This window comes from Oryctolagus cuniculus, chromosome X (genome assembly GCF_051225735.1).
Source record: "Oryctolagus cuniculus isolate XC-2025 breed Fujian yellow rabbit chromosome X, ASM5122573v1, whole genome shotgun sequence".
In the NCBI taxonomy this organism is placed as follows: Eukaryota; Metazoa; Chordata; class Mammalia; order Lagomorpha; family Leporidae; genus Oryctolagus; species Oryctolagus cuniculus.
The window spans coordinates 39796592-39824334 of NC_142888.1; the positions used below are offsets into that span (position 1 = coordinate 39796592).

Consider the following 27743-nt stretch of genomic DNA (forward strand, 5'->3'; position numbering starts at 1 on the left):
GTGAAAGTATACAAAAATCATTATACAACTGAAATGAGCCATAGGAAACAATAGGTGAAGGAAAAAGATTTCTAAAGAAGGTTATCACACTAAACCTAAAGCTATTGATACTGAAATTGCTCTACTTCACTACTTCAAATATGAGATTGGATTGTGAACACATCAGCCTATCTTAATGAGCATGTGTTATTAACTGGAGTCAATAAAAGTTTAAACTGTAACCTATGTCAATTACAATTTATATTACTGTAATTTTCTCAATATTAGGAAATTGTCTTCAGTGTAAAAAAGAATTACAAAGGCAAACAAACTTTTCAGACTTTATTTGCTAGAGGAAGTTATTGAAGATTTTTTGAGCAAGAAAATCACATGCAAAAGTGGGATTTTAGTAAGATTATTCTTAGACCTATCTGGAGGATGAATTAAAATGCAGGGGATAGAAGGAGAAATAGGAGACAGGAAAACCAGTAAGCATACTGTGAAATCTGCCCATGCCAAAGTTCCTGAACTAGAAAATTTGGCAGTGATGTTGGAAAGAAACAACGAAGAGAGATAGTTTACATGCAGAATCAGCAAAAAAATTATAATTTAGTGGGCATAGTTGGCAGGGGGAAAAAAGCCAAAAAGAAGTTCAGGATAATTACATCAAAATGAAAAATTAGAATTCCTGGGTTTGAGTCAGGGTAGAGAATAGAGATTCAAAGATTATGAATTTGGATTTGATCATATTGAGTTTGAGGTATTGGTACATCAATGAGATATTTTTCAGACAACTCAATATGTAGGAATGAAACTAGGGGAAAAGATGGGATTGAAAATTTCAATTGCTATTTATCATGTAATTATTATTACATTATTATTATGTCAAGACATTCAGAAGGTTAAAAGGAAAGAAACTATGAAGACATGAAAAACATGGAAAAATCTTAAATGCATATTACTTACTAACTGAAAGAGTAATTCATATTACTTACCAATCTGAAAAGGCCTCATGCTATAACATGACATGCTGGACAAAAAATAAAGCGACTTTAAAAAGGTTGATGGTGGGACTGGCATTGTCGCATAGCTGATAAAGCTGCTCCCTGAGATGCTAGCATATCATATTGGTGCTAGTTCGAGTCCCAGCTGCTCCATTTCCAAATCAGAACCCTGATGATGTGCCTGGGAAAGCAGCAGATGATGGCCCAAGTGTTTGAGCCCCTGCACCGAGGTGAGGCACCTGAAAGAAGTTTCTGGTTACCTGACTTCAGACCAGCCCAGCCTCAACTGTTGCAGCCATTTGGGGAGTGAACCAGTGAATAGAAGACATCTCTCTCTCTCTCTCTCTCTCTCTCTCTCTAATTCTCTATTACAAATAAATAAATAAATCTTAAAAAAAAAACTTGATGGTTTCCAAGGGTTTGGAGGCAGGGAGAGATGAATATGTGGATTATAAAGCTTTTTAGGGCAGTGAAACTATTGTTTATACTATAGTGAAGCAAATATACCTCACTGTGATATTATGAAGGGGAAGCTGTGTGTGAGTGTGGCAAGGAACGGTTCTCTCAATTTTTATGTCAACCTAAAACTGTTCAAAACTTTGACTATGACCTTGTCTAAAAAAGATTGGAGTCGGCGAACTCAAAAGGCTTCCATAGCCTTGGCAACGCATGACTAGAGCCTTGGGAGATTACTGATGCCATAAACAAGAGTGTCAAATTGTTAAGTCAACAACAGGAGTCACTGTGCACTTACTCCTCATGTAGGCTCTCTGTCCTTAATGTTGTTCAATGTGAGTTAATGCTATAACTAGTATGGAAACAGTATTTTACACTTTATGTTCTGTGTGGGTGCAAACTGATGAAATCTTTACTTAATATATACTAAATCAATCTTCTGTATATAAAGATAATTGAAAATGAATCTAGATGTGAATGGAAGGGGAGAGGGAGTGGGAGATGGGAGGGGTGAGGGTGGGAGGGAAGTTATGGGGGGGATAAAGCCATTGTAATCCATAAACTGTACTTTGGAAATTTATATTTACTAAATAAAAGTTTAAAAAAAAAAGACAGAGTTACAGAGAGAGGCAGAGCGAGAAAGAGGAAAGTCTTCCATTCCACTGTTTCATTCTCCAAATGGCCACAACGGCCAGAGCTGAGCTGATCCAAAGCCAGGAGCCAGGAGCCAGGAGCCAGGAGCCAGGAGCCAGGAGCCAGGAGCCTTCTCCGGGACTCCCACGCAGGCACAGGGGCCCAAGGACTTGTACCATCCTCTACTGCTTTCCCAGGCCACAGCAGAGAGCTGGATTGGAAGTGGAGCAGCCAGGACTCGAACCAGCTCCCATTATAGGATGTTGGCGATGCAGGCTGGGACTTTAACCCACTGTACCAAGCGCCGGCCCCTTTCTTGAACAGTTGGAATAATATAATCTACACTACTTCAGGGGTATTCTACTCTACTTTCTAAAAATCCTAAAAGTTGAATGTTATTATGTGTGGGAATTATTTATGTGTGTAAAAGTATGAATGCAATTTTAAAAGAAGAATAATTTAAGAGTCATTTCATTATTCTATGCTATAGATCACATTTTTCTTACTTCCCATGGGATAAGGATTGCATTGTGGTGAAAAGTGGAGCTATTATTGGGTGATCTAAGAAATTTAGATTCTAGGAAACACTCTACTACTAGATTCCTGGAATTTCCTGGGAATCATTTTTTTTTTCCAAGTAAGATAGGGAAGTTGGATTATATTGTCACTAAGACAACTTGTAGCTTGAATATTTATCCTTCTGTGTAACAATTATAGTGTTCTAACAAATCTTTAAGTTCCCCCAAGATAGCACTGCTGCGCCTTTACTACAAGGAAGATAATTTTATAATGAAACATATATGAATGTTGTGATCTGAGAGTGGGGTTGAAATTCATCACAATGTTCTGAGACTCCTTCACACCATGATTTGGCTCTGAAAAGGCACATGTTGTCCTGCTACCCCAATCCAATTTTCCTTCTGAATCAGATTATCTGAAATTGCTGCTGTAACCCTGGATAGTCCAATCCTTAAATCAAAACTAACATAAAGGGAGACAGAGCCTAGCCCTACAATGAGTCACATCTTTGGCCATGGGGTAAAATAAACTTTAGGTTATTTACTCTGATTTTGTATTTATTCATCAAATCCCTTTCCTTTGGTTTCCACCCCTCTATCCAAATGTGATACGGAATGCATATTATGAGGTCAAAAAGTGTTAGAATTCAATATTAAGGCCGGCGCCGCAGCTCACTAGGCTGATCCTCCGCCTGCAGCGCCGGCACCCCGGGTTCTAGTCCCAATTGGGGCGCCAGATTCTGTCCCAGTTGCTCCTCTTCCAGTCCAGCTCTCTGCTGTGGCCTGGGAAGGCAGTGGAGGATGTCCCAAGTGCTTGGGCCCTGCACCCGCATGGGAGACCAGGAAGAAGCACCTGGCTCCTGGCTTCGGGTCAGCGCAGCGTGCTGGCTGCAGCACACTGGCCATAGCGGCCATTTGGGGGGCTGAACCAACGGAAGGAAGACCTTTCTCTGTCTCTGTCTCTCTCTCACTGTCTAACTCTGCCTGTCAAAAAAAAAAAAAAAGAATTCAATATTAAGCATAGTTACCATATGTATGCTATGTTTTATTTAACCTGTGTGGCCCTCCATTTCCTCATCTGTAAAAAAGAATATAACATTCACAAGAGTGATTGTGAAGATTAAATAAGATAATATATTTTTAAAGATTTATTTATTAAATTGACAGAGTTACACAGAGAGAGGAGAGGCAGAGAGAGAGAGGTCTTCCATCCGCTGGTTCACTCCCCAGTTGGTCACAATGGTCGGAGCTGTGCCAATCTGAAGGCAGGAGCCAGGAGCTTCTCCAGGGTCTCTCACGCAGGTGCAGGGGCCCAAGGACTTGGACCATGTTCTACTGTTTTCCCAGGCCATAGCAGAGAGCTGGATCAAAGTGAAGCAGCTGGGACCTGAACCAGCGCCCATTTGGGATGACGGCACAGCAAGCAGCGGCTTTGCCCACTACTCCACAGCACCGCCCCCATGATAATGTATTAAAACTATTTGACAGTGACTAAAATATAATGTTAACTCAAAATGTGTTGATTCTTTCTTCAATTTGTTCCTCCCTCATTTTTGTTCTTTCTTTTTTTCTTGTTCTAATTGAATCCTCAGCCTGAACTTTATACATAATTGATGGAGGAATTCTATGTATTTGATAAAGCCTTTGACCCATATTGACCAATCTTGCCTGCTCAGTCGAATCCAACACTATCTCTCATAAATGAAAATTGGGCAGATATCTGAGAGTACTGTGAATTAGCTTAGGCATTCTTATTGTTTTCACACGTGTCACTTCTATCTTATAATCTGAGCTGCTAACACACTTACCTGGCCATAAGCATTACAGCATTCTGACAACTTAGGAAAAATGTATATTTTTGAACAGCAAATAAAAACAGTAAAAAAAAGGATGCTATATTATTTGATATATAGGTAATTAGAAATGTTGTCTTCATTGAGTTATACCCCTTACACAATAATATACTTTTTATAGTTTCCCTTATGTCATTCTTACAAAAGTATGCCATAGATTGCTATTTGTCCTCTTGATAACTATTTTCTCCTATAAACATAGACATTTTAACTACATATATAACAATTCAGGAAAAAAAGATTATATTTTCCAGACCTTTCTGAAGATAGATGAGTCTATATGACTAGGCTCTTGACAGTATGATGTGAAGCAAAAGTGATATAGAGAATTTCAGTGTCATGTTCATGAAGTGAAAGGAGCTGGCCTTTCTCTTTTCTGCTTCTCACTGTCTAATTTTTCTTGGTTGTATTGGACCATAGGGCATGAAGAGAATACATCATAGCAGCAAAGAAATGCAAAATAAAATGAGCCTAATCCCCTGTTGTCTTAGCATAGAAATGTTCCAATTTGGAACTGGCTTAAGATTTGTATAAATATTTTGAATTTTCTGTCAAATGCAGCTGAATCTATAGCCTAATCATACCTATATTAAGGTTAAACTCAAGTAGTTTTCCTCAGGGTACAATGTGAAATACTGTGATTTTGGAGACAAAATGACCTAGGTTTTAAGCTTATCATTCTCTCTTACAAAATCAGTGACTTATAACAAGCGACTTCATACCTCTGAATCTCACTTTCCTCATTTCTAAAATGGGATAAAATAAATGAATAAATAAATAAATAAATAAATAACATGTCACTCATAGGTATAAGTGGTAATCAATATTTTCCTCTCCCAAGTTCCTATCCGCACTTCTAAATTTGAAAATTTAGGGGCAGCAATTTGGTGAACTGGTTAACTCAGATTATTATACCTGCATGTGAGCACCTGAATTCTATACCCAGCCCCAGCTCCTGATTCCAGCTTCTTGCTAATGTAGATCCTGAAAGACAGTGGTGATGGTTCAAATGATTTGTGTTCCTGCAACCTACTTAGGAGACTTGGATTGAATTCCCAGAGGAATATCAGCTTCCTGGCTTTGGTCCTGGTTCAGGCCTGATACTTTGATAGGTGTGGGAATTTCAACAAGTGAACCAACAGATGGGAGTTCTCTGTGTGTGTGTGCACATGTGCACATGTGTGTGCCTCTCAAGTTTTTTAAATCGAAAAATAAGTCTTCTGGGAAGAGTTCTTTTTCATTTCCTCACTTAATTCCTCCTCATGGAAGAAAAAGTGGTTATCTTCTTGGTGATATTGGTGAAAAATTTTTCACAAATATGACCCATAGTCGTTCTTTTGCAAAGTAATCTATCCACAAAATGCTTAAAGCATGATTTAAGCATTCCCATAATTTATCTGCCCATGCAGAATATGAACTACCGATCTTGTTCCTCTACCAAATGTTTATTGTTGGAGGGAAGAATTAGAATTGTAACCACAGATTTAAGGAACATTCTCAGGTTTAGTTTTGACAATAATAAAACTGATAGTTTCATCTTTTAATTCTGTGTCTGTTTTTCAACTGGTTCTGAATTCACAGTAAGATCCTGAAGTGTGATGGCACCTAAAACTTCAATAATATTTTTAAAAGATTGAAATTAAATAATGGATAAAAACCATGCAGTTCCTTATCGATGCTCAATAAATGATAAGACTCCCTAGTATTATTTTAAATTCTTCACATTAAATAGTAAAAAATACAATTTCTCAGGATTATTTTAAGGATTAAATGAAATAGCATAGGTAAAACACCCAGGACTATGCTTACACTTAAGAGTTGATCTAATGTTTAGATATTAGGTCAAATTATTGGCTGTAAAACTGTTTCTCCTTGAAATGCTAAAACATGAACAACTGCTTCAAACCATAAAATTATAACCCACTGTGGGAACTTAAAGAGTTAGGGTTTTTCACAAATCCTTCATTAAACTGACCCTAGACATTATTTAAAATTCCTTGCTTCTGCCCTCTTAAAAAAATTGCTTTGATTTCAAAGCAATGAATTTTTAATTTCATGTTATATAGTTATAAATATTGCTTCACTGAATTATACCATGTATAAGACAATATACCTTCCTTTCCCTGCTTTATAATCACTGTCACAAATCCCATATTTGTGATATTAATATCCCTGTTATCAAGAAAAAATACCGTATATGTGTATGTATATAAAATGTCTTCATGTGAAGTATGACAAAAATGTTAAAAGTTGTTAAATCTTAAAATTAAATAAATAAAAAATAGAAATAATGAATAACTCAAAACACATGCACACACACACACACACACAGAGAGATACAAACTATGCTGGGTGGAACCCTAGAGTTCCAAAAGGGTTTTCAAGAACAGTAATAAACATAAAATATTGCATATTGTTTGAGTAGTCGCTTTATTGATTTTATTTATTTTATGTAACAAAGTTTCAAATAACAATTTTATTCTTTTAAAATTTCTACTAAAATGCTTGAGCACTATTAGCTTCAAACCATAATTACTAAAAAGACTCCCATTCAGACATAGCTGTAGACTCAAAGAATGACGATCACTTTAAGTAGCACTCTGACCTCATCCCTTAAGGCATTCTGGTCTGGTTGAAAAGCCCATGAGAACATTTCAAGCATGGAAAGGCAGGACACTCATGAAAAAAAAAGTGTCCCTACATGAAGAACCTCCCTAGGTGAGACCCCAGTGGAAAGAGTGGTCATCAAGAAGGATGTACTTTTCTCTGAAAGGAGGAAAGAACTTCAACTTTGCCTAAACACTGACAGAGTTTGTGGATTCAAAAGGTTTCCATAGCCTAGGCAGCTCATTTAAGAGCCTGAGGTGATCAATGACATCATGCATAAGAGGGGTCATTACATATTAACTTCCCATGCAGGACTTCTGTCCTCAAAGAGTTGTATTATGAAAGTTAACAGTAAAACTTGCTCTCAAAGATTTATTTTATTTTAGTGTATTAAATGGAGGATATTCTTATGTTTCATAAGTTTTAGTTATGCCTAAGTGTTCAACTCCATTGCTTGCTTTCTTAGGTGCTTCCTTAATTAATGATAAAACTTATTCTCAAAGATTTACTTTATATTAATGTATTAAATAGAGGATATTCTTATGTCTCATAAGTTATAGTTATGTCTAAGTGCTCACAAAAGATATATCATTCTTGGGTGCTTCTTTAAAGTTGATTAGAAAAAAAAATAAGTGAAATCAACTTAGATGCAATGACTTTGAACAGCCCTTCTCTTGACTGTTGAGGGACAGGTTTTTTGTTTGTACAAATTGATGAACTCGTTACTTAGTATAGAGTTGGTCTTTTGTGTATAAAGTTAATTGAAAGTGGATCTTAGTGGAGAGTGGGACTGGGAATGGGAAAGAGAGGAGGAGGTGGGGTGAGAGTGGGGGTAGGAGGGGAGGTATGGTAGGATGAATCACTATATTCCTAAAGTTGTACTTATGAAATGTATGAAGTTTGTATTCCTTAAATAAAGTTTTCTTTGGGAAAAAAGCAAATAAATTTTATAAAATACATAGATGTGCTACTTCCATGAAGTAACATGTAATACTGTCTTTTAGGTTTGTTTTTTTCAAACTAATGCAAATCCCTAAACTTAACTGAAGACCTGAAACCATTGTTAATATTTTAAAGAAAAACAGACACAAAAATAAGCTTTATCAGCTAACATTTTGTAAATTTTCACCATATGGATAAGAGAGTATGCAATATGTTTTTTGCTTTTTACAGCTCAATTGACTTTCTTCTGAGTCCAAGTAGACAGCAGTCATTTTCGAGGCCATCCAAGATCATAAAACCTTATATTTAGGAGCTTGTTTCTATTTTAATAAGTGAAAGTTCTAGAGCTTTCTCAAGCTCTCTTCGAGTTTTAGTGTGCTGACACACTAAATCTCTACCAGATAGACACATTTGCCCGGAGTGGCAAACTAGTGACAGGAAGAAATAGGGATTGTCTAGAGTTCATTTTGACGATGGGTGATGGATGATAGTAGAGAAAATAATTATAGAGATTCTAGAGGCAGTGGTATTAGTGTTCATTGCTAGTGGTATAGACAGTGCAAGTTACAGTAGTGAAAATGCCCAAGAGTCACATTATTTAATACATTATATAAACGAATATATTGAACACATATTAAATGATTTCCTTTTCTACAAAATCAACTAAATTCAATTTCTAATGCTTCAAACAAATCCCTTGTTATAAAACTTTATAACTTTAAGTTTTAGCAATTACCTATGAACACCTATCTTAATAAAGGCTCTCAAATGAAAACAAATATGCAATGACCTGCCTAGTCAATGAGATACCCCTTATTTAGCTTATGAATCTTCCTATGTTCTTTAATGAACAACACAAACCTTGGAGAGATTCCTACAACTTATAACCATTCTTTTTCCTACTGCCTTTCTGGTAGGTGATAGGATAATTATTTAATTGAACTAGTATGATCACAATTTGAAGAGAAAGTGGCAATATTTTGGAAATAATTTTAATACAAGAGTACAGTAAATTTATGACAGGATAAAAGTCCTGGTTCTAAAAAATATTACAAATCTCTCTAAAATTGGTTAGCTATATTTCTTTGAGACCAAGCTTGAGGAAATTACATAGAGCAAAAAGCCATCATTGTCCATCTCCCTACCTTTACATACTAACTGTAATATATATACAACTGGTGGAACAAATAATAGCCTTCTCCCTACTGGAGAGATGGAGCTGTTGCAACCTGAGAATATCAGAAACATGGTAGAAGAGTTAGGGCTAGTAAATATCCTCTCTAAAATGTTGCTTAGGTCTTAGATTAAGTGCTTGATTATCTTCTAAAACCATCCGCCATCCATCAGAAGGCAGTTAGCACAGCTATATTGGAAGAACATGCAAAATGTTCCCTGACCACATTCTAAATGTATCACATCCATTGATCTGGATCCTGACACCTGTGGAAAGACTCATCAAATAGTCAGTTACACACTAAACATTTATTGTGTGCTATGTGTAAGCACATCTGGTAATTCATGCAGAAATGTCAATTACAGTCCCCTGTTAGAATTGAGCCTACTGCCAACTAATCTCTCTGTCCAAGGCTCCACATGATTGGTATTTTGATATGAGATAAGTCATTAAAGACATTAATTATGGAAAGTATAGACAAGAATGCAAATTCATTGAAGAGCTTACATGAATGTTTCAGGTAAGGTATTACTAAGAAAAAGAAGGTGAACTGTATGGAGGGAGAAATATGAAACTAACAGGCTCTAGAGGTGACTAAAGCCGTCTGGTTTCTGAGAGACAAGAGAGATCATCAGTTTTTGACAGTTCTCAGGTCCTTTGAAACTGAATTGAACTCCATTTTGGTCCTTGGACTCAACAGGACTGCTATGACATCACTCACACCCTGATACATATTTTTTTTTATTTTTCTCAAGTCATTATCAATGAGTTTTATCTTCTTTCACTCAAAAGAGTCCTGACTGGAAAATAAATCAGAAGACAATAAGTGCAACAGAGAATGGTGTTGGGGCAAAGAAGAAGCATAAAGACAGAATAAATGAAAAATAAGGCTGTTTGATCAATGAAATGTTAAGCTATTCAAAAAGAGATAAAGATCCTCTAAAATGTGTCTTCAAGTCCCTTTCATGACATGTCTCATAATTTCCAGTAATTCAACCATGTGTCTCAAATACTAGATGTTTTCATATGAGGATTTTGTTTTCAACCTACCTAATAAAAATTATCACTAGGAATTCCATCAAATAAAAGTTTATTTATTTGGGGTTTTTTAGTCCTTTTCCTTTTTTTTCCTTTTGTACTGCCTCTGTTCCTACTCCTACCCCAGATACACACACACACACACTCAATTAGTTAATAAAAAGCAACAGTAAACAGCTGACATATACATCCAACTATTTAGTGAAAACTAAAGCACTACATATATGTATTCACATGAAGTAGTTATTTACTTGCCATTCCTTTATCTATATGGATAAAACATATTTTGGGCAAAATCTTTTAAAATGGCATACATGCTTATGTCTGTGGAATAGTCATGATATATATCCTCACTATCCTTTTCAAGTAAAAGCAATTTAAATTCTCGGAAATAATTACATATGCAATTTTTCATTTTTCACTATTGAAAATAATTGGCAATTTTAGAACTTACTGACCTTTCCTGGGCGATTTTTATCACCTTCTTCTACCCAGTCTGTTAAGAACAATAGTGCCCTCACATTTTGTGTGTGTGTGCGTGAGAGAGAGAGAGAGAGAGAGAGAGAAAGAGATTTAGTGAAAAAAAATATGTGTATATATATTCATATTTACTCTAAATATATGGTTCACAATGAGCATATATGATTAAAGGACTTTTCCTAGGTAACTATAAGAACAAGGGATTTAAGCATATCCACAATGTGGTGCTAAGAAACTATTTAGAAACCGTTGCTCATCATTTCTCAACAGAATCTATGGTTTTGTCTGTGTTTGCCCAACAAATATCTCTATTGTCTATTGTAATGAGCATGTACATATGCCTCCACATTGAATATTTTTCCCCTAAAGGCATCCAGCTCCACACTCCAAGGCATACTGAAAGCCATACAAAATTGGGTAATGTGTAACAAGGAAGGTACCAAAGAAGGTTTAATTAGTAATGGTGACAGTAGTGACACTTTCCAAAATTAGACAGAGGATTATGTGTCTATTTCTACAGGAGAACACGTATGCAGGAACAGAAAGGGGAGGCAGAGCTGGCTTTTTGGTTTATATTTTCCAGATGATTTCTAAGTGTTACTCACGGTGGAAAACGTATTCAGTATAAGAGGTCCAGATCTTATCATTTGTCTGATCAGGAGTAGCAGTGCAGGTACCAGTGGAGTTGCATGCTACCATATGGAAGCCAGCATCAGCTAGTTTGTCAAAGGCTTGTTCCAGAAAAGTGAATTTGAGGTAGTATCGAGAAGTGTATCGCTCAGGAGGACGATCGGGATCTCGGCTCTCATTCAGAGTATCTCCAAACACTTCTTTGGCCAATGAAATCTTGCCACACACCATGATTCGGGCTACACGGCGGAATTTAGCATCTGTTTGGCTGTCCCGACTCAGAGTATAGGAGCCTCGATAGCCAATAGTGATGAAGCCTGCCTTCTTGAGGCCAGAACCAGTTCCCATTTTCAGAGCTAGGGGATTAACAGGGCCACTAATTTGGATAATATTACTTGAAGAGAGGTTATACATGGTGTCAGTGTTGGGGGACAGCTCGTCTAGGTCACTTTGGCATATGTCAGTGCCAATTAAGTTGAGCTTGTTTATTTTAGGAGTCAACATCTTGACAAGCTCTGGCAACTTGAAGTATTCCGCTTCTCTCTGGAGCCGACCCCACTCTGGAAAGTGGTCAGGAAGCACTACTTGCTTATCTCTCATGTAGTCTAACACATAGCGAAACAGGAAACCATCTCGATCTACAAAGAATCTCCCTTTGTTGTCCTGGATCAGGGAGCAAGGATTCTTTTCACTGAACATTTCCCAGAGCAGGGAACCAGGAATGCTGACCAAAGTAGGATAGCGAGTGATATACACCTGACCACCTACATTGAGTTCAATAATCTCAGGGAAATGACTGGAATCCTCACTTTGTTTGGTACAACTTGATTTCTCTGGCCAGGCCATATTGATCTGCAAAAGCAAAACAGATTGGTCTTGAATATGAGCTTACAATGTGGAAATTATTTTTATTAAATTAATTTTCTGTACGCACACAGAGACACATACACACTAACTACACATCAAGAAGCATAATCTTTTACTGATTAATTTTACATTTAAAAAGTTGTATTGAGAAATAGTACAATATTTAGCTTTGCAATTTTTTAAAATATTTTTCTGAATGCAGGTGTATTAGATGATCATACTCATCAACTCACATCATGTCATCAAATTTCATGCAAGAAACCCTCTCTGTGATTTTTATTTAGTTCTAATATATTCTCACTCTCAATTTCCATTTCTGACCCTGTCCCTATCAAAGGCAACCATCCGGATAAGTTTCTTTTTGTTTATATGTATTCTTATAAAATGGGTTTTGTGATTTTAGATAGATGTATATGTTATTGTATTAAATATTTCATTCTTCATTCCTGTATTTTCACTCTCAGCACTATATTTTGCAGATTCATTCTATACTAATATAAGAACATAATTCATCTGGGCATATCTGGTCTCTATCTATCAACATCTATCCTCTGTCCCTCATCCCCAAGATATCCTAAATATTGTTACAAGATTGGTTATTCTCACATTACGTTCTACTCTGTTTACCCATTTCTAGTAGCTCCACTTGGGCTATATATCAAATACAAACCCCTTACCCTGAAATTCAAAACTACCTATAAGCTAGTCATATTCTGTTTATAATGATAAGAAAAATTAAACTTATGTAGAACTTACTATGTTCTAGACATCATTCTTAACCAATGAGGTGGGTAGTATTATTATCCCCAACTAGTAAATAGCTGGTAAGAAAAAAGATTGTCCAATATACAACAAATAAGTGAATGATGTGGCATTCAAACTCAAGCAGTAGCACTCCGGTGTCTACATTCTTAAACACTAAACTTTCTTGTTCCCTTTTGATTATATTTGCTAAGACTTCTTTACATGTAGAAAAATGTTGCATGCCCATGATATGATCATTTTTGCCTTTACTCATTCCTTCTCCCATTCTGTAAAATATTAGTTCATTGCCTATATATCCATCTATACTTGAAATACCAATTCAAGCCCCAAATAAGGTTAGCCTCCTCCTCATATTTCTATATTAAACTTTAAATCCTTAGATTTAATGAATTCATACAGTTTCTTACCCTTTCACATAATAATAGTAATAGTAGTTTCAATAATAACAATAGTTAATATTTTTGAAGCAGTTACTAGAAACCAGTCCTCTTCTGATCTATTTATTTTATTTTTTTTTTATTTTTGACAGGCAGAGTGGACAGTGAGAGAGAGAGAGAGACAGATAGAAAGGTCTTCCTTTACTGTTGGTTCACCCTCCAATGGCCACTGCGGCCGGCGCGCTGTGGCCGGCACACCGCGCTGATCTGAAGCCAGGAGCCAGGTGCTTCTCCTGGTCTCCCATGCGGGTGCAGGGCCCAAGTACTTGGGCCATCCTCCACTGCACTCCTGGGCCACAGCAAAGAGCTGGCCTGGAAGAGGGGCAACTGGGACAGAATCCGGTGCCCTGACCAGGACTAGAACCCGGTGTGCCGGCGCCGCAGGTGGAGGATTAGCCTATTGAGCCGTGGCGCCGGTGGATCTATTTTCATATATCTAAATACTATTACAATTCCTGTTTCTTAGAGGAAAAATAGACACAGTCTTTTACAACTTTTCAGAGACTATTGCTCCACTTACTAATCTGCCCTTCATACTATAACTAGAATTACCTTACTAAAATGCAGAACTTATTTTGGTCTTCCTTGAATAAACTTTGTCAACAATTCCTGAAAGATTATAGATTTTTAACAGCCATATTAAATGTGTTATATTAAATGCTCTACACTCTCTACTTTGCCTTGCCTTCAGGCTTTAATTCCAATTATCTTTCCCTTTCTTGCCCACAAAATGATCCTAAACTTTAGCCATGTTGTATCTAGGCTCAGTTCACCAAACTCATCCACGTTTTCAGGTCCATATGCCTTAAATTTATGATTCTCTCTGTCTGATATTTCCTCCTTTTTTAAAATTTTTTTTATTTATTTGACAGAGTTATTGAGAGAGAGAGAGAGAGAGAGAGAGAGAGAGAAAGGTCTTCCTTCTGCCTGTTCACTCCCCAAATGGCCACTATGACCAACACGCTATGCAGATCCGAAGCCAGGAGCCAGGTGCTTCCTCCTGGTCTCCCATGCAGGTGCAGGGGCCCAAGCACCTGGGCCATCCTCCACTGCCTTCCCGGGCTACAGCAGAGAGCTGGACTGGAAGAGGAGCAACCGGGACTAGAAACTGGCGCCCATATGGGATGCCGGTGCCGCAGGCGGAGGATTAACCAAGTGAGCCACAGCACCGGCCCTGATATTTCCTCCTTTATTTTACTCACCCAACTGCCCCCCGCCACTACCACTTCTTGAGAAAAAATGTCCTAATGACTTTGAGCACATCTGAGTTGGAATCCCAGCTCTGCCACATACTCAGTGGACAAACTAATATTCTTTTTAATCCTTAGTGGACTAATCTTTAAAATGAATATAATAAAAATCTTAATAAGATGAGGAAATTATATACAATGCATATAAAATATGTAACATATTGATGGCACATAACAAATGCTTAACAAATGTTTGGTTACATTAGCTCCCTTAGCTTCTCTTGGGAAAAGCAGTGAAGAATTGCTATCCACGGAATTGAATACAGCACTAGAAGTTTCATAGTGATCCAATAAAAAATTGCTAAAATGAAACATCTTCTCTGACCTCCCACCTGTCTTTTCATATTCTCTACTATTGTTGCAGTTAAGAAATAACCTCTATGGGAGAAATTACCACAAATTTTTAATTTCTATATCTGTGTCTAATATCTATGAATATACATAATAGTCTTTATTTAAATATCTGGATCCCCAGCACTGTGAACATAGAGAGAAGTAAATGCTGAATGGTGAATAAATCACCAGCAAACAAATGTGATATTGATCTCATTATTTTCATAATCCCATAGTATATGAGTAGAAACTCATTATAGAAATCCATTTTGAGTATATGAACAAGAAACGTATTTGCACTAGATTTTGCAGATTTTTGAATGCAATAAAAAGTTTTATTTGTTCCTTTCATAAGCAATAAGTGTCCAAGATAGTTGTTCTTCATTGTACAGGTCATTTTGTAACAAAATTAAGCATCAGAAAAATTAGAGTATGAAATTAATATTCTCTTATTTCAAGGTTTTTTGTCTTTTTAATTGCTTTAAAGTTACCTGTACCTAAGTCAATTGATGGTCTAAAATCCTATGAATCAGAGCCACATTCAGTTTGATGAGTGAAGTTGGGTATCTATTTTGGCTCTCAGATTAACAATGAAGTTTTTTTTGATAAATTGTTAGGAGAGAACCTTTACTACTAGAGGAAGAAATCTGAAGGAGAAAAGTCAATACTAGAACTGCCCAGGACCTTAGACTGCTGCCTTTCTGTGGCACAATCAGGAACATAGTTTTATACATGAACAGAACTTATTCTTAGTTAACTAAGATATCAAAAAGAGTTTATTTTTAAGAAATAAAAGTGGAGGTATTTCCTCCAATAATGAAACAGCTTCAATTCAAAAGCACCCATGGCATATTATCATTACATGAAGTCAAGGAGGGTCTGCTTTCCAAACAGGAGGATTTTATCTGTTGGCGTGTATTTGCAATGTAAAAATATCTTTTGTATCTAAAATATTTTGATACTCCCCCTTTCTTCCTTTTTCCATCACAGTGTTTTCTGTCTGTCAGGCTTTGTTCAAGAGAAGTCAAAAAGTAATTCATTCATCTAACCATATGTCAATTTGGGAAATAACATTCTAGGGAAACCTGAAATGTCTCATTTGTTCTCTTCTGCACATAAACCAAAGACTGATATGTGCATGTGGTTAGCTGCCCTCAGTATATCAAAGAAATAAAAATCTCTGCAAGGCAGAAATAAAAGAGATAATATGAACATATGGTTAAAACCGGATTTTTAAGTCTTTGAACCCAGCTGTATACTGCAAGCCCCTGAGAGCTGTGCTTCACATTTTAACATTTTAAAGTCATTCAGGAAAGTAGTTAGTACATCCTTTGCTTTTTGTAGTCAAATAATCCTGCTGCTAATTATAGTATTGTATCCAAGATCTAATGTTTTTAAAAGGAAAAAACAAGTCAGATATATCAAAACACCATATTGTAACCTCTTTATAGCAGTTTCTGATTTCTTTCTGAAAGTGCTAAGGAAGTTTTTTCTGAAGAAATAAGTTTATGAATGAGTCCCGATTTTGTTAAAGCTGAAATCCGTGTGTCCTAATAGCTCCTCTCTTCTCTCCCATCACCCCCACCGCCTTTTTCTTCCTCATCCTCCTCCCCCACCCACGACCATTTTGTCTTAAATATGCACTCACCAGAATGAACACACCCATTTAAATTTACAATGTGATTCCCACCTTTTAAGTTGCTCCAGTTCAGAGAGATCCAAGAAATCAAAGTAGGTAACAGATGAGCTGAAAATGTAAGCAAAGCAGAAAATTTTAAGAGATAGCTTTTCTTCTACTTGCCGGAGAAAAATCTTCAGCAGCAGTTCTTTCCTTTTCCAAGTAGAATTTCGGTCATGAAGTGAAATTCTAGCACCCAGATGCTTCAAAAATATTTTATAATTTTAAAATTAACTGATGATGAAAAAAATCTGGATTTTCAGAATTCTCCTTCAGGAAGAGTCTTGCCTGCTTTTGGATCTCTAGCCTGCTTTTCATGCAGGTTTCACATGCAGTCCTCTCTCAACACAGAGAAAGAACACACACAGAGAGACATGTGTATATCCAGCTAAAGTACAGAGGCTTCTGAACTCCAGAGCAGTAGACTGGAAAGGAAAGAAACTGAAGTCAGTGGAGAAGTTACCCTGAATCTCCAATCACTGAGATATGGCCAAACACAGCCTCAGTCCCGCTCAGCCTTGCTGCCCTGCTGGTGCTCAGCTCTGCTTGTGGAATGCCTCCCTTCCTCTCCCTGGTTATGTGCTTTAGTGCTTGAACTGAGTTTCCCTTTTTAATACTAGGAAGCCTCCTCCCCTGCTATGACATACTTGGCTCCCTCTCCTGCTAGCTTCCCATATGAAAATGTCAAGCTTTTTATTCTACAGTTTGAGAAGAAAGCAGAGGAAAGAAGCAGGGAGATGATGGTGTTGGTGATATTAACAAAAGAGTAGAATTTGGGGTTATGGGAGAATTGTTCCTGATCTTTTTCTTGATTCCAACAGAACCAATAAACATTTATTAGGAATGCATTTTTGGCTAGTGAGTTGATTGAATTTTAAACTCAGATGCACTAGGTCCATTTATTTTAATAACTTTATTGTGATAATTATTCAAATGACCTCTATAGTTCCAATAAATCATTTATTAACATTTTCTATGTGATAGAAAACATGGTGAACATTGAGGATAAATAAATAAATAGATGCTTTTTCCATTCTTAAGAGTTTTAGACTTTAGTCCAGGAAAAAGAAGCATGAACAAGTAAATTCAATATAAGGTTTTAAGTGTGATGGAGAGGCAAGCACACAATTTCATAATAACACTAAGTAAAGACTAAGCAATCTTGAAATCTTCCTGGAGGATATGATTAAACAATCTTACCAGATGATAAGAATTAGCCAGAAGAAGAAATGTAACAGATGTATTCTAGGCAAAAAAGAACAATATCAGAAAGTACAAAGATATATGGAAAAGACTAAGTATTGTAATCAAAATTTCAATGTTGGCGTCAAGAAAGGCAGGCTATTTCATTCTCAAAATCTAACTTAATTTTCTTCAGTCTATCCATGCAATTCTAGTACAGAATGGACAAATTATCCAATATAAATATGGCTAAACTAAATGATTTCATTTCATATGCAATTTCTTCCTTTATCCTCAAATTAAATTATGGAGATAAAGCAGGGATTTTTCAAAAAGGAAATGTGAATGATCCTGTCTCTGTAAACCTTATATTTCTGTCAGTCAAAGAACCAACCAAGTTTCTGAAACATTGTGCTGGAATTGGTATGGTTTGGAGTGAGGATATATTTGCCTGTAAGAAATAGAAGCTAGATTCTGGGGCTGGCACTGTGCCGGGCATAGCGGGTACAGCCGCCGCCTGCAGTGCCCGCATCCCATATGGCTGCTGGTTCGAGTCCTGGCTGCTCTTCTTCCAATATAGCTCTCTACTATTGCCTGGGAATGCAGTGGAAGACGGCCCCAGTCCTTGGGCCCCTGCACTCCCTTGGGAGACTCAGAAAAAGCTCTTGGATCCTTTATCAGCTCCAGCTGTTGCGATCTTTTGGGGAGTGAACCAGCAGACCCTTTCTCTCTCGACCTCTTCCTCTTCTTAATTCTGTCTTTCAAATAAATAAATCTTAAAAAAGAAATAGAGGACAGACTCAACAATTAGGGAATATTTATTTTCTCACATAACAAGATTAAGGTAGATCAATTATGCCACTGTTATATCAGCAGCTTTATGACTTTATTAGAACCTTTTCAAGATCATGTTCAGCTTTCTTTGCTATATTCACCAAATGGCTATAGCAGCGTAAAACATTTTACCCTTATATAGCAGTCTGAAGACAAAGAAGTAAGTAAAAGAATGTTCTCTCCAAAACAATGTGCTCGCTCGCTCTCTCTCTCTCTCTCTCTCTCTCTTTCCCTCATAAATCACATTCTTTAGGAATATTTATATAATGACAAAGAAATGAAGGATATGGGTAGTAAAATGAAAGCAGTTTAAAGTCTCTAATTATAAGCTTTCATTACCTATAGTTATTCAAATATTTATTTATGTATTTAATTATTATTTCAAGGGCAGAAAGATTACCAGCCAGCCAAACAGAGATCTCCCATCAGATGGTCCACTCTCTAAATGTTTTCAACAGCCGATGCTGAGTCAGGCTGAAGCCAGGAGCTAGGAACTCAATCCTGGTCTCCCACATAGGTAGCAGGGACCCAACTTCTTGAGCCATCAACTGTTGGCTCAGGGAGTGCATTAGCAGGAATCTGGAATTGGGAACAAGCAAGGACTTGAATCCAGGCACTCTGCTATGGGATGCTCATGTTCAAGTGGCATACCAACTGCTTTGGCAAATATCCACCCCAAACTTTTTTTTAAGGTTTATTTACTGATTTGAAAGGTAAAGTTACAGAGAGTGATGGATACAGAAAAAGAGAGAGTGAGAGACAGAGAGAGAGAGAGAGAGAGAGAGATCTTCCATCTGCTGGTTCACTCACCAAAAGGCCACAACAGGGTTGGGCCAGGCCAGAGCCGGGAGTTGGATCCCCATCTGGGTTTCCCTTGTAGGTGACAGGAGCCCAGGCACTTAGACCATCTTCGGCTGCTTTCCCAGGTGCAATAGCAGGATGCTGTATTAGAAGTGGAGCAGCCAGGAATTGAACCAATGCTCATTTGTGATGCAGGTGTCACAGGAGGTGGCCTAACCCACTGTACCACAATTCTAGGACCAAAACATTTATTTTTAAGCTAGGAAAATCCTTCTCAGATGCCCTATACCCTCAGCATACATTTTCATCAATAACATCAATCCTAAATGGGCCATGTGCCTACTCCCATACCAGTCACTGACAAGAAAAACGCAAAACCGAAAACTATATTAAATATATCTTAATATATTCTCTTCTCTGGAGAAAGATAGTTTCCTTTAAAGCACATTACTTTCCAAAATCAAACAAACAAACAAAAAACTTGAAGTTCTGTTATCATGGAAAATGCTGGCAGCGACTGCTGGATAGGCAAACAGTGGGGTTCACTACAAGGCGTTTTTAGTTGCTATTAGGTGAATAAACTCAAATTCGAGTTTGGCACAAGTACCTTTCTCCTGTCTTAGAATCTGAGCATTAGATTGGGGAATATCAAAACAAAATCCCTGAACTCTCTCAATTCTCTAAGGCCACCCTTATTTTTTTTTAGTATTATGATAAAATTTACATATTATAAATCAATAAAAATAAAATTTTAATCATTTTAAATAGAAACCATTTTACATAGATATGCTGTAAAATCATCTTCTATTTACAAAACTTTCATCACCTCAAAGAGAAACTATATACATTAAACAATAACTTCCTATTTTTCCCTATCTTCAGCTCCTTGCTACTTGTAATCGACCTTCAACCCCTATAAACTTGCCCATTGTAGATATTTCATACAAGTATAAGTTGAATCATAGATTTATCTTTTTACTTGTGACTCATTCCACTTAGCAAAGTGTACCTTTATACATTTATATATTTATATCTTTCTTAGTGTAGTTTTAGGTTCACAACAAACTTGAATGAAAAGTACAGAGAATCCTTTCCATATACCCTCTACTCCTACACATGCATAGCCTTCCTTATCTATCAACATCTCCTACCAGAGTGGTATGTTACAATTAATAAACCTACATTGTCATATATTATCACTCAAATTTCATAGTTTCCATGAGGGATTGTTCTTCCTATGGAACATTCTACGGGAATGAATAAACTTAACATGACATGTATTCACCATTATACTATATACAGAATAGTTTCACTGCCTTAAAAGTCATCTGTGTTTCAGCTATTCATTCGTTCCTCCATCCTAACCACCATCAAGAACTGATCATTTTACTGTCCACAGATTTGCCTTTCCAAGAAGGTCATAAAGTTGAATCATATTGTGTGCAGCCTCTTTAGATTGTCTTCTTAATAATAGGCAATCAAGTTTCCGTTATGTTTTTTCATGACATAGTAGCTAATTTTCCTTAACACTGAATAATATTCCATTGTCTGGATGCTTAATTATTTATCTATTCATCCACTGAGTTACCCAAGTTTTGACGTGATAAAAAGAGCTACTGTAAACATCTACTTGCAGGTTTTTGTGTGAGTAAAAGTTTTCAGCTCCTTTGGGTAAATACCAAAAAACACAATTATTAAGTCCTATTATGAAGGTGTGTTTAGTTTTGTAAAAAACTGACAAACTTTCTTCTAAAATATTTTACCACCCATAATGAATGGGACTTTTTCCTATTTTATCTTCTAGGAGTTTTATAGTTCTGTATTTTACATTCAGATTTGTGATCTATTCTGAGTTAATTTTTGCTTCACATACTCATCAGTACTTGGTATTATCTATTTTCTGATTTTAGCCATTCTAATAATTCCATAGTGATATATTGCTTTAATTTTTACTTATTATTTGAAAGCAGCAAGACACAGAGAAAGAAAGAGAAACAGAGAGACAGAGAAAGATCTCCCATCTTCTGGTTCACTACCTAAATGCCTGCAACAGCCAGGGCTGGCTCAAACCAAAGTCACGGGTTGGGAACTCAATCTGGGTCCCCCATATGAGTGATGTGGACCAGCAACTCTACTGCCTTTTATGCTGAAAATTAGCAGGAAGCTGAATTGGAGACTAGAGTCAGGAATCCAACCCAGGTACTCAAATATGGGATGCAGGCATCCCAAGAGTCAAATGCCCATCCTCCAGTGATTTTTAATTTGCATTTCCCTAATGACAAATGATGCAGAACATCTGTTTACATGCTGTTTACTTTTCATATATATTTTTTGGTGAAGTATCTGTTGAGGTCTTTGGCCCATTTAGTAAAAATGACATTGTTTTCTTATCATCGACTCTTACAAACTCTATATATTTTAGATAACAATATTTTATCACATATTTCTTTTGCAAATATTTCCTCCCAATTTGTGACTTCCCAATTCATTTTCTTGAGAATGTCTTTCATCGATCAGAACATTCTTAATTTTAATGAAATTTGGTTTTCAGTTCTTTGTTTCAGATTATCCTTATAGTGTTATATTAGAAAAGCCATCAACAAACCCAACATCATCTAAACTTTTTCCTATTTTATCTTCTAGGAGTTTTATAGTTCTGCATTTTACATTCAGATTTGTGATCCATTCTGAGTTAATTTTTGTAAAGAGTGTAATTTTTTTGCATATGGATAAACAATTCTTCTAGTACCCTTTATTGAACAGACTATTCTTACTCTACTATATGTCCTTTGCTCCTTTATCAAAGATCAGTTGATGGGCCCTGCAATGGGGCTGCCTCCAGTGCCAGCAACTCATATGGATACTGGTTAAAGACCTAGTTACTTCACTTCTGACCCAGCTCCCTGCTAATGTGCCTGGGAAAGCATCAGAAGATAGCCCAAGTTCTTGGGCCCCTGCACCTATGTGGGAGACTCAGAAGAAGCTGCTGTTCCTGGTCCTGGATTGGATTGGCCTAGCTTCACCCTTTGCAGCCTTTGGAGTGTGAACCAGCAAATGGAAGGCCTCTCTCTCTCTTTTACTCTCTCTCTCTCTCTCTTTTACTCTCTCTCTCTCTGCTTCTGCCTCTCTGTGACTCTGCCTTTCAAATAAATAAATAAATCTTTTAAAAAGATCAATTCATTATACTCACGTAGGTCGGTATTGTGGACTCTATATTATTCTATTTATCTATTTTTATTGTCAATACCATACTGTCTTGATTAGTGTATCTTTAGTAATTCTTGTGGTTGGGTAGTTTGTGCTCTAACTTTATTCTTTTCTAGAAATACTGTGTAGACTAGCATTTTGCACCTTCAGATAAAATTTAAGATCCGTTTATTGATACCTGAAGAACAAATATTAACTATTTCTGTCTATGATCATGAAATATATCCCATTTATTTTGTCCCTTGCCTTTATTAATTGGAGTTTTGTTGATTTCTTCATACATATTTTATACATAATTTATTAAGTCTTTATAATTTATATTCATTAAATAAAAGTTAAAAAAAGAGTCTTCAAAAAGTTCATGGAAAATGCACATTATGAAAAGGCTACACATCAATTTCAAAATTTATTTACACTTTAAAACTTTATTAATTTTTTAAAATTTATTTATTCATTTCATGTATTTCATATGTACAGATTTAGAAACATGGTGATACTTCACACTACCCTCCCTCCTGACCATGCTCCAACCCTTCTTCCTCATCCCTCTCTTTTCCCACTATTAACTTTTACAAAGATCTATTTTCAGTTTACCTAATGATCATAAGGTTAACCCTGTGCTATGTAAAGAGTTCAAAATAGTATTAAAAAAAAAACACTCTCCCTCAACAATAGAGACAAGGGCTATAAACAGTCATCAAATCTGAAAATGTCCATTTCACTTCAATACATTTATTACATATTAGATACTCTATTAGTTACCCCAGATCAGGGAAAACATATAATATCTGTCTTTGGGGCCTGGCTTATTTCAATAAGTATAATGGTTTCCAGTTGCATCCATTTTGTTGCAAAAGATAGGATTTCATTTTTAACAGCTGAATAGTATTCCATAGTGTGTATATACCATAATTTCTTTATCCAGTAAACAGTTGATGGACATCTGGATCAATTCCATATCTTAGCTATTGTGAATGGAGCTTCAATGAACATGGGGGTGTAGATCACACTTTAAGATACTGATTTTTTTTCTTTTGTGTAAAAAACTAGGAGTGGGATGGCTGGATCATATGATAGGTCTATATTTAAGATTTCTGAGCTATCTTCATAGAGTCTTCCACAGTAGCTGCACCAGTTTACAATTCCACCAACAGTGGACCAGGGTACTTTTTCCACATATCCCTGCCAGCATTTGTCATCTGCTGATTTCTCTATGTGAGTCATTCTAACTGAGGTAAAGTGCAACCTCATTGTGGTTTTGATTTGCTTTTCCCTAATGGGTAGTTATTTTGAGCATTTTTTTCAAGTGGCTGTTGACTATTTGAATTTCCTCTCTTGAAAAATGCCTTTTTAAGTCTTTTGCCTAATTATTGAGCTCTTTATAGATTCTGGATATTGATACTTTGGCAGTTGTGTAGCTTGCAAATATTTCCTCCCATTCTGCCAGTCGTCCCTGAAATTTTGCTGAGTATTTCTTTTGCAGTGCAGAAGCTTCTCAGCTTGATTTAATCCCATTATTCAATTTTGGCTTTGATTGTCTGTGTTTCTGGGGTATTTTCCAAGAAGTCTTTGCCTATGCCAATGTCTTACAGAGTCTCCCCTATGTTGTCTAGTAATTTGATGGTATCCAGTCATAGATTTAGGTCTTTGATCCATTTTAAATGGATTTTTGTTAAGGTATAAGGTAGGCATGTAGTTTCATACTCCTGCATGTGCAGACCCAGATTTCCAGCACCATTTGTTAAAGAAACTATCTTTGCTCCATGGATTGATTTTAGCTATTTTATCAAAGATAAGTTGATTGTGGATGCATGGATTGATTTCTGGAGTTCCTATTCTGTTCCATTGGTCTACAAGTCTGATTTATCACTTTTTGCCTCACATATTAATGGTCTGTTGGTAGGCACAATTCATAGAGAATGGGCCCCTTTATCATTTTGTAATACATCACATATAATTTTTTTTAATTTTGAAGACATAAACATAGTACCTATTTATGGGGTACTATGTGACATTTTGGTACATGTATACATTGTGTAATATCCAAATGGGGTAAATTTATTGATATCTTTGAACATTTAACATTTCTTTTTTTAACTTTTATTTAATGAATATAAATTTCCAAAGTACATATTATGGATTACAATGGCTTCCCCCCCATAACTTCCCTCCCATCCACAACCCTCCCCTTTCCCACTCTCTCTCCCCTTCCATTCACATCAAGATTCATTTTCAATTCTCTTTATATACAGAAGATCAGTTTAGCATATATTAAGTAAAGATTTCAACAGTTTGCACCCACATAGAAACATAAAGTGAAAAATACTGTTTGAGTACAAGTTATGGCATTAAATCATAATGTACAGTACATTAAGGACAGAGATCCATTTCTTTAAAGTGAAAAAATCAAAAATTCTATCTTCCACATTTTATAAATAGAGAAATATCTAAAATTGTCCTACTGTGCTCTAGAGTTCCAAACTTCTCTGATTTTGCTGTAACCTAGTATCCATAAATCAATGTTTCTTCATTTTGTCCTCCTCTCTACCCTCCCCATTCTCTGGTAACCAATAGTATAATTTAAACATATATAAGATCACCTATTTTTAGATGGCACATATGAATAAAATCATATGATAATTCTCTTTCTATGCTTTGTTTTTGTCACTTAAAATAAGCACCAGTTATATCTATGTTGAGGTGAATGACAAGATTCCAGCCTTTTTCATGACTGAATAATATTCCATTGCGTATATGTATCACATCTGTTTATCCATTCATCAGTGAATGGGCACGATTTGTTCCTTTTCTTGGCTATTGTGGCTAGTTCAGCAAATAACATGGGAGTCCAGATGTCTCTTCAACAAACAGATTTCATTTCCCTTGGACATATACCCTGGTGAGGGTGTATATTGAATTCCATATAGTAGTTTTATTTTTTAGGTATTTCATATGGTAGTTTTATTGTTAGCTTTTTTAGAAATGCCCGTACTATTTCTGACAATGTTATTTCTAATTTGCATTTCCACAAACATTGCACAAAGGTTCACTTTTCTCCACAGTCTCACCAACATTTGCTATCTTTATCTTTAAAATGCTAGTTAATCTTACTGGAATGAGGTGATATTTTATTGTGGTTTTGATTTGCATAGCCCTGGTGATTAACAATGTTGAGCACTTTTTCATGTATGTCTTCCATTCACATATTTTCATTGAGATCTACTGCCCACATTGTATTTGGATTATTTGAAATTTTGTTTTCTGGTTTTAGTTATTGAGCTGTTTGTGTTCCTTAATATTCTGGATATAAACCTCTTGTCAGATATACAGATTGCAAATATTTTTGCACAATACATGGAAACAGATCTTCATTCTGTTGGCTGTTTCCTTTGTTGTGCAGAAACTGTTTAGTTTGATGGAAACTGTTTCTCTGTTTTTATTTTTAACTCCTATGTTTTAGGGGTAAGACTTAGAAAATTATTTCCCATTCAAAAGACTTGAGTAATTTCCCTATCTTTTTTTCAGTAGTTTCAAAGTTTCAGGTCTCACATATAGGTTTCTAATCCATTTTGAGGCGAAGTTTGCATATGAATAGAGAAAGGAATGTAGTTTCATTCTTCTTTTTGTGGATATCCAAATTTACCACCATCATTTACTGAAAAGACTATTTTTAGGGGGATGATGCTGTGGTGTAGAAAACTAAGCCTCTGCCTGTAGTGCTGGCATCCCATGTAGGTACAGGTTGGAGTTTCTGCTGCTCAAGTTTTGACCCAACTGCCTGCTAAGGGCACAGTGGCTTACGTCACCACCTGCAATGTAAGCAAGCATATGAGCACTGGTTTGAGTCTCAGCTGCTCCACTTCCAATCCAGCCCCCTACTAATGCACCTGGGAAAGCATTCGAAGATGACCCAAGTTCTTGGACCCTTGCACCCATGTGGAAGACATGGAGGAAGCTCCTGGCTCCTGGCTTCAGCCTGGCCCCGCCCTGGCTGTTGAGGCCATTTGGGAAATGAACTAGCAGATGGAGGATCTCTCTTTCTGCATCTCTCCCCTCTCTCTCTGTAACTCTGTCTTACAAATAAATAAAAATAGGAGACTGGCCCAGTGGCATAGCAGGTATAGCCTCCATCTGCACCACCAGCATCACGCATGGGTGCCTGTTCAAGTTTCGGCTGCTCCACTTCCGATCCAGCTCCCTACTAATGGCCTGGGAAAGCAGCAGAGGACGGTCCAAGTGCTTGGGACACTGCACCCATGTGAGAAACCCGGAAGAAGCTCCTGGCTCCTGGCTTTGGATCTGCTCAGCTCCAGCTGTGTGGGCACTTGGGGAATGAACCAGCAGATGGAAGACCTCTCTCTCTCTCTCTGTCTCTCTTTCTATAACTCTGCCTTTCAAATAAATAAATCTTTTAACAAATGTGTGGCAGGGACACAAGCACTTGAGACATCACCTGCTGCCTCCCAGGCACATTAGCAGAGAGCTGGACTGGAAGCAGAGTAGCCAGGGCTGGATATGGCACTCTGATACATGATGTGAGTATCACAAGCAGTGACTTAATCCACTGCTCCACAATGCCCACCTCTCAAAACATATTTACATTGAAAACTCTAAAATCAATATGAGATCATTATAGAAATGTGTAAAATATAGAAAATAAAGGAGAAATTAAAAACCATTCACAATGTCTATCACCCGGAATTAACCACTTTCTGATACATAAATCACAAAAATAAACAATCACACTTTTTTTTTCAAAATGACTAGAATTTTATTCCTGAAAGATAAAACACTGCTGAGGATGAATTTATTTCTGGGTAACATGACATAAAGTGAAAATCACAGCATTACATCATTCTCTTTGGGAATTCATTTTTTATTCATACAATATCTCCTTGCTTCAGAAACAAATATGTGATTTTTAAGATCTTGCTGTGTGTCTCTAATCTCAAAGCATTTCCTCCAGGACTACTTTGTAAATCCATCCAATGTTAAATCCAACTGCTAATTATAAACTTCTTTCAGATATTATCAAGGATTTTTTTTCCTCTGGAAGGAACTGCCTTTCCCTTAAC

General features: G+C 36.6%; 1 protein-coding gene across 2 annotated transcripts; it reads right to left on the bottom strand.

Moving 5' to 3' along the window:
* Positions 1 to 6854: 6854 nt before the first annotated feature.
* On the bottom strand, positions 6855 to 17228 carry LOC100347604 (BTB/POZ domain-containing protein KCTD12). Of its 2 annotated transcripts, XM_008272685.5 has the most exons (3): positions 17108 to 17216; positions 16657 to 16713; positions 6855 to 12166 (listed from the first exon to the last, which is right to left on the bottom strand). In XM_008272685.5, the coding sequence occupies exon 3, from the start codon at positions 12158 to 12160 to the stop codon at positions 11282 to 11284; it is 879 nt and encodes a 292-aa protein (XP_008270907.1). In that variant the 5' UTR covers positions 12161 to 12166; positions 16657 to 16713; positions 17108 to 17216; the 3' UTR covers positions 6855 to 11281. The 2 variants fall into 2 exon arrangements, with proteins under 2 accessions (XP_008270907.1, XP_008270906.1); XM_008272684.5 differs by having other exon boundaries at positions 16657 to 17228.
* Positions 17229 to 27743: the final 10515 nt, after the last annotated feature.

Excerpts from the sequence above, each read along its gene's own strand:
- LOC100347604 (XM_008272684.5), bottom strand. The coding sequence starts at position 12,160 with ATGGCCTGGCCAGAGAAATCAAGTTGTACCAAACAAAGTGAGGATTCC.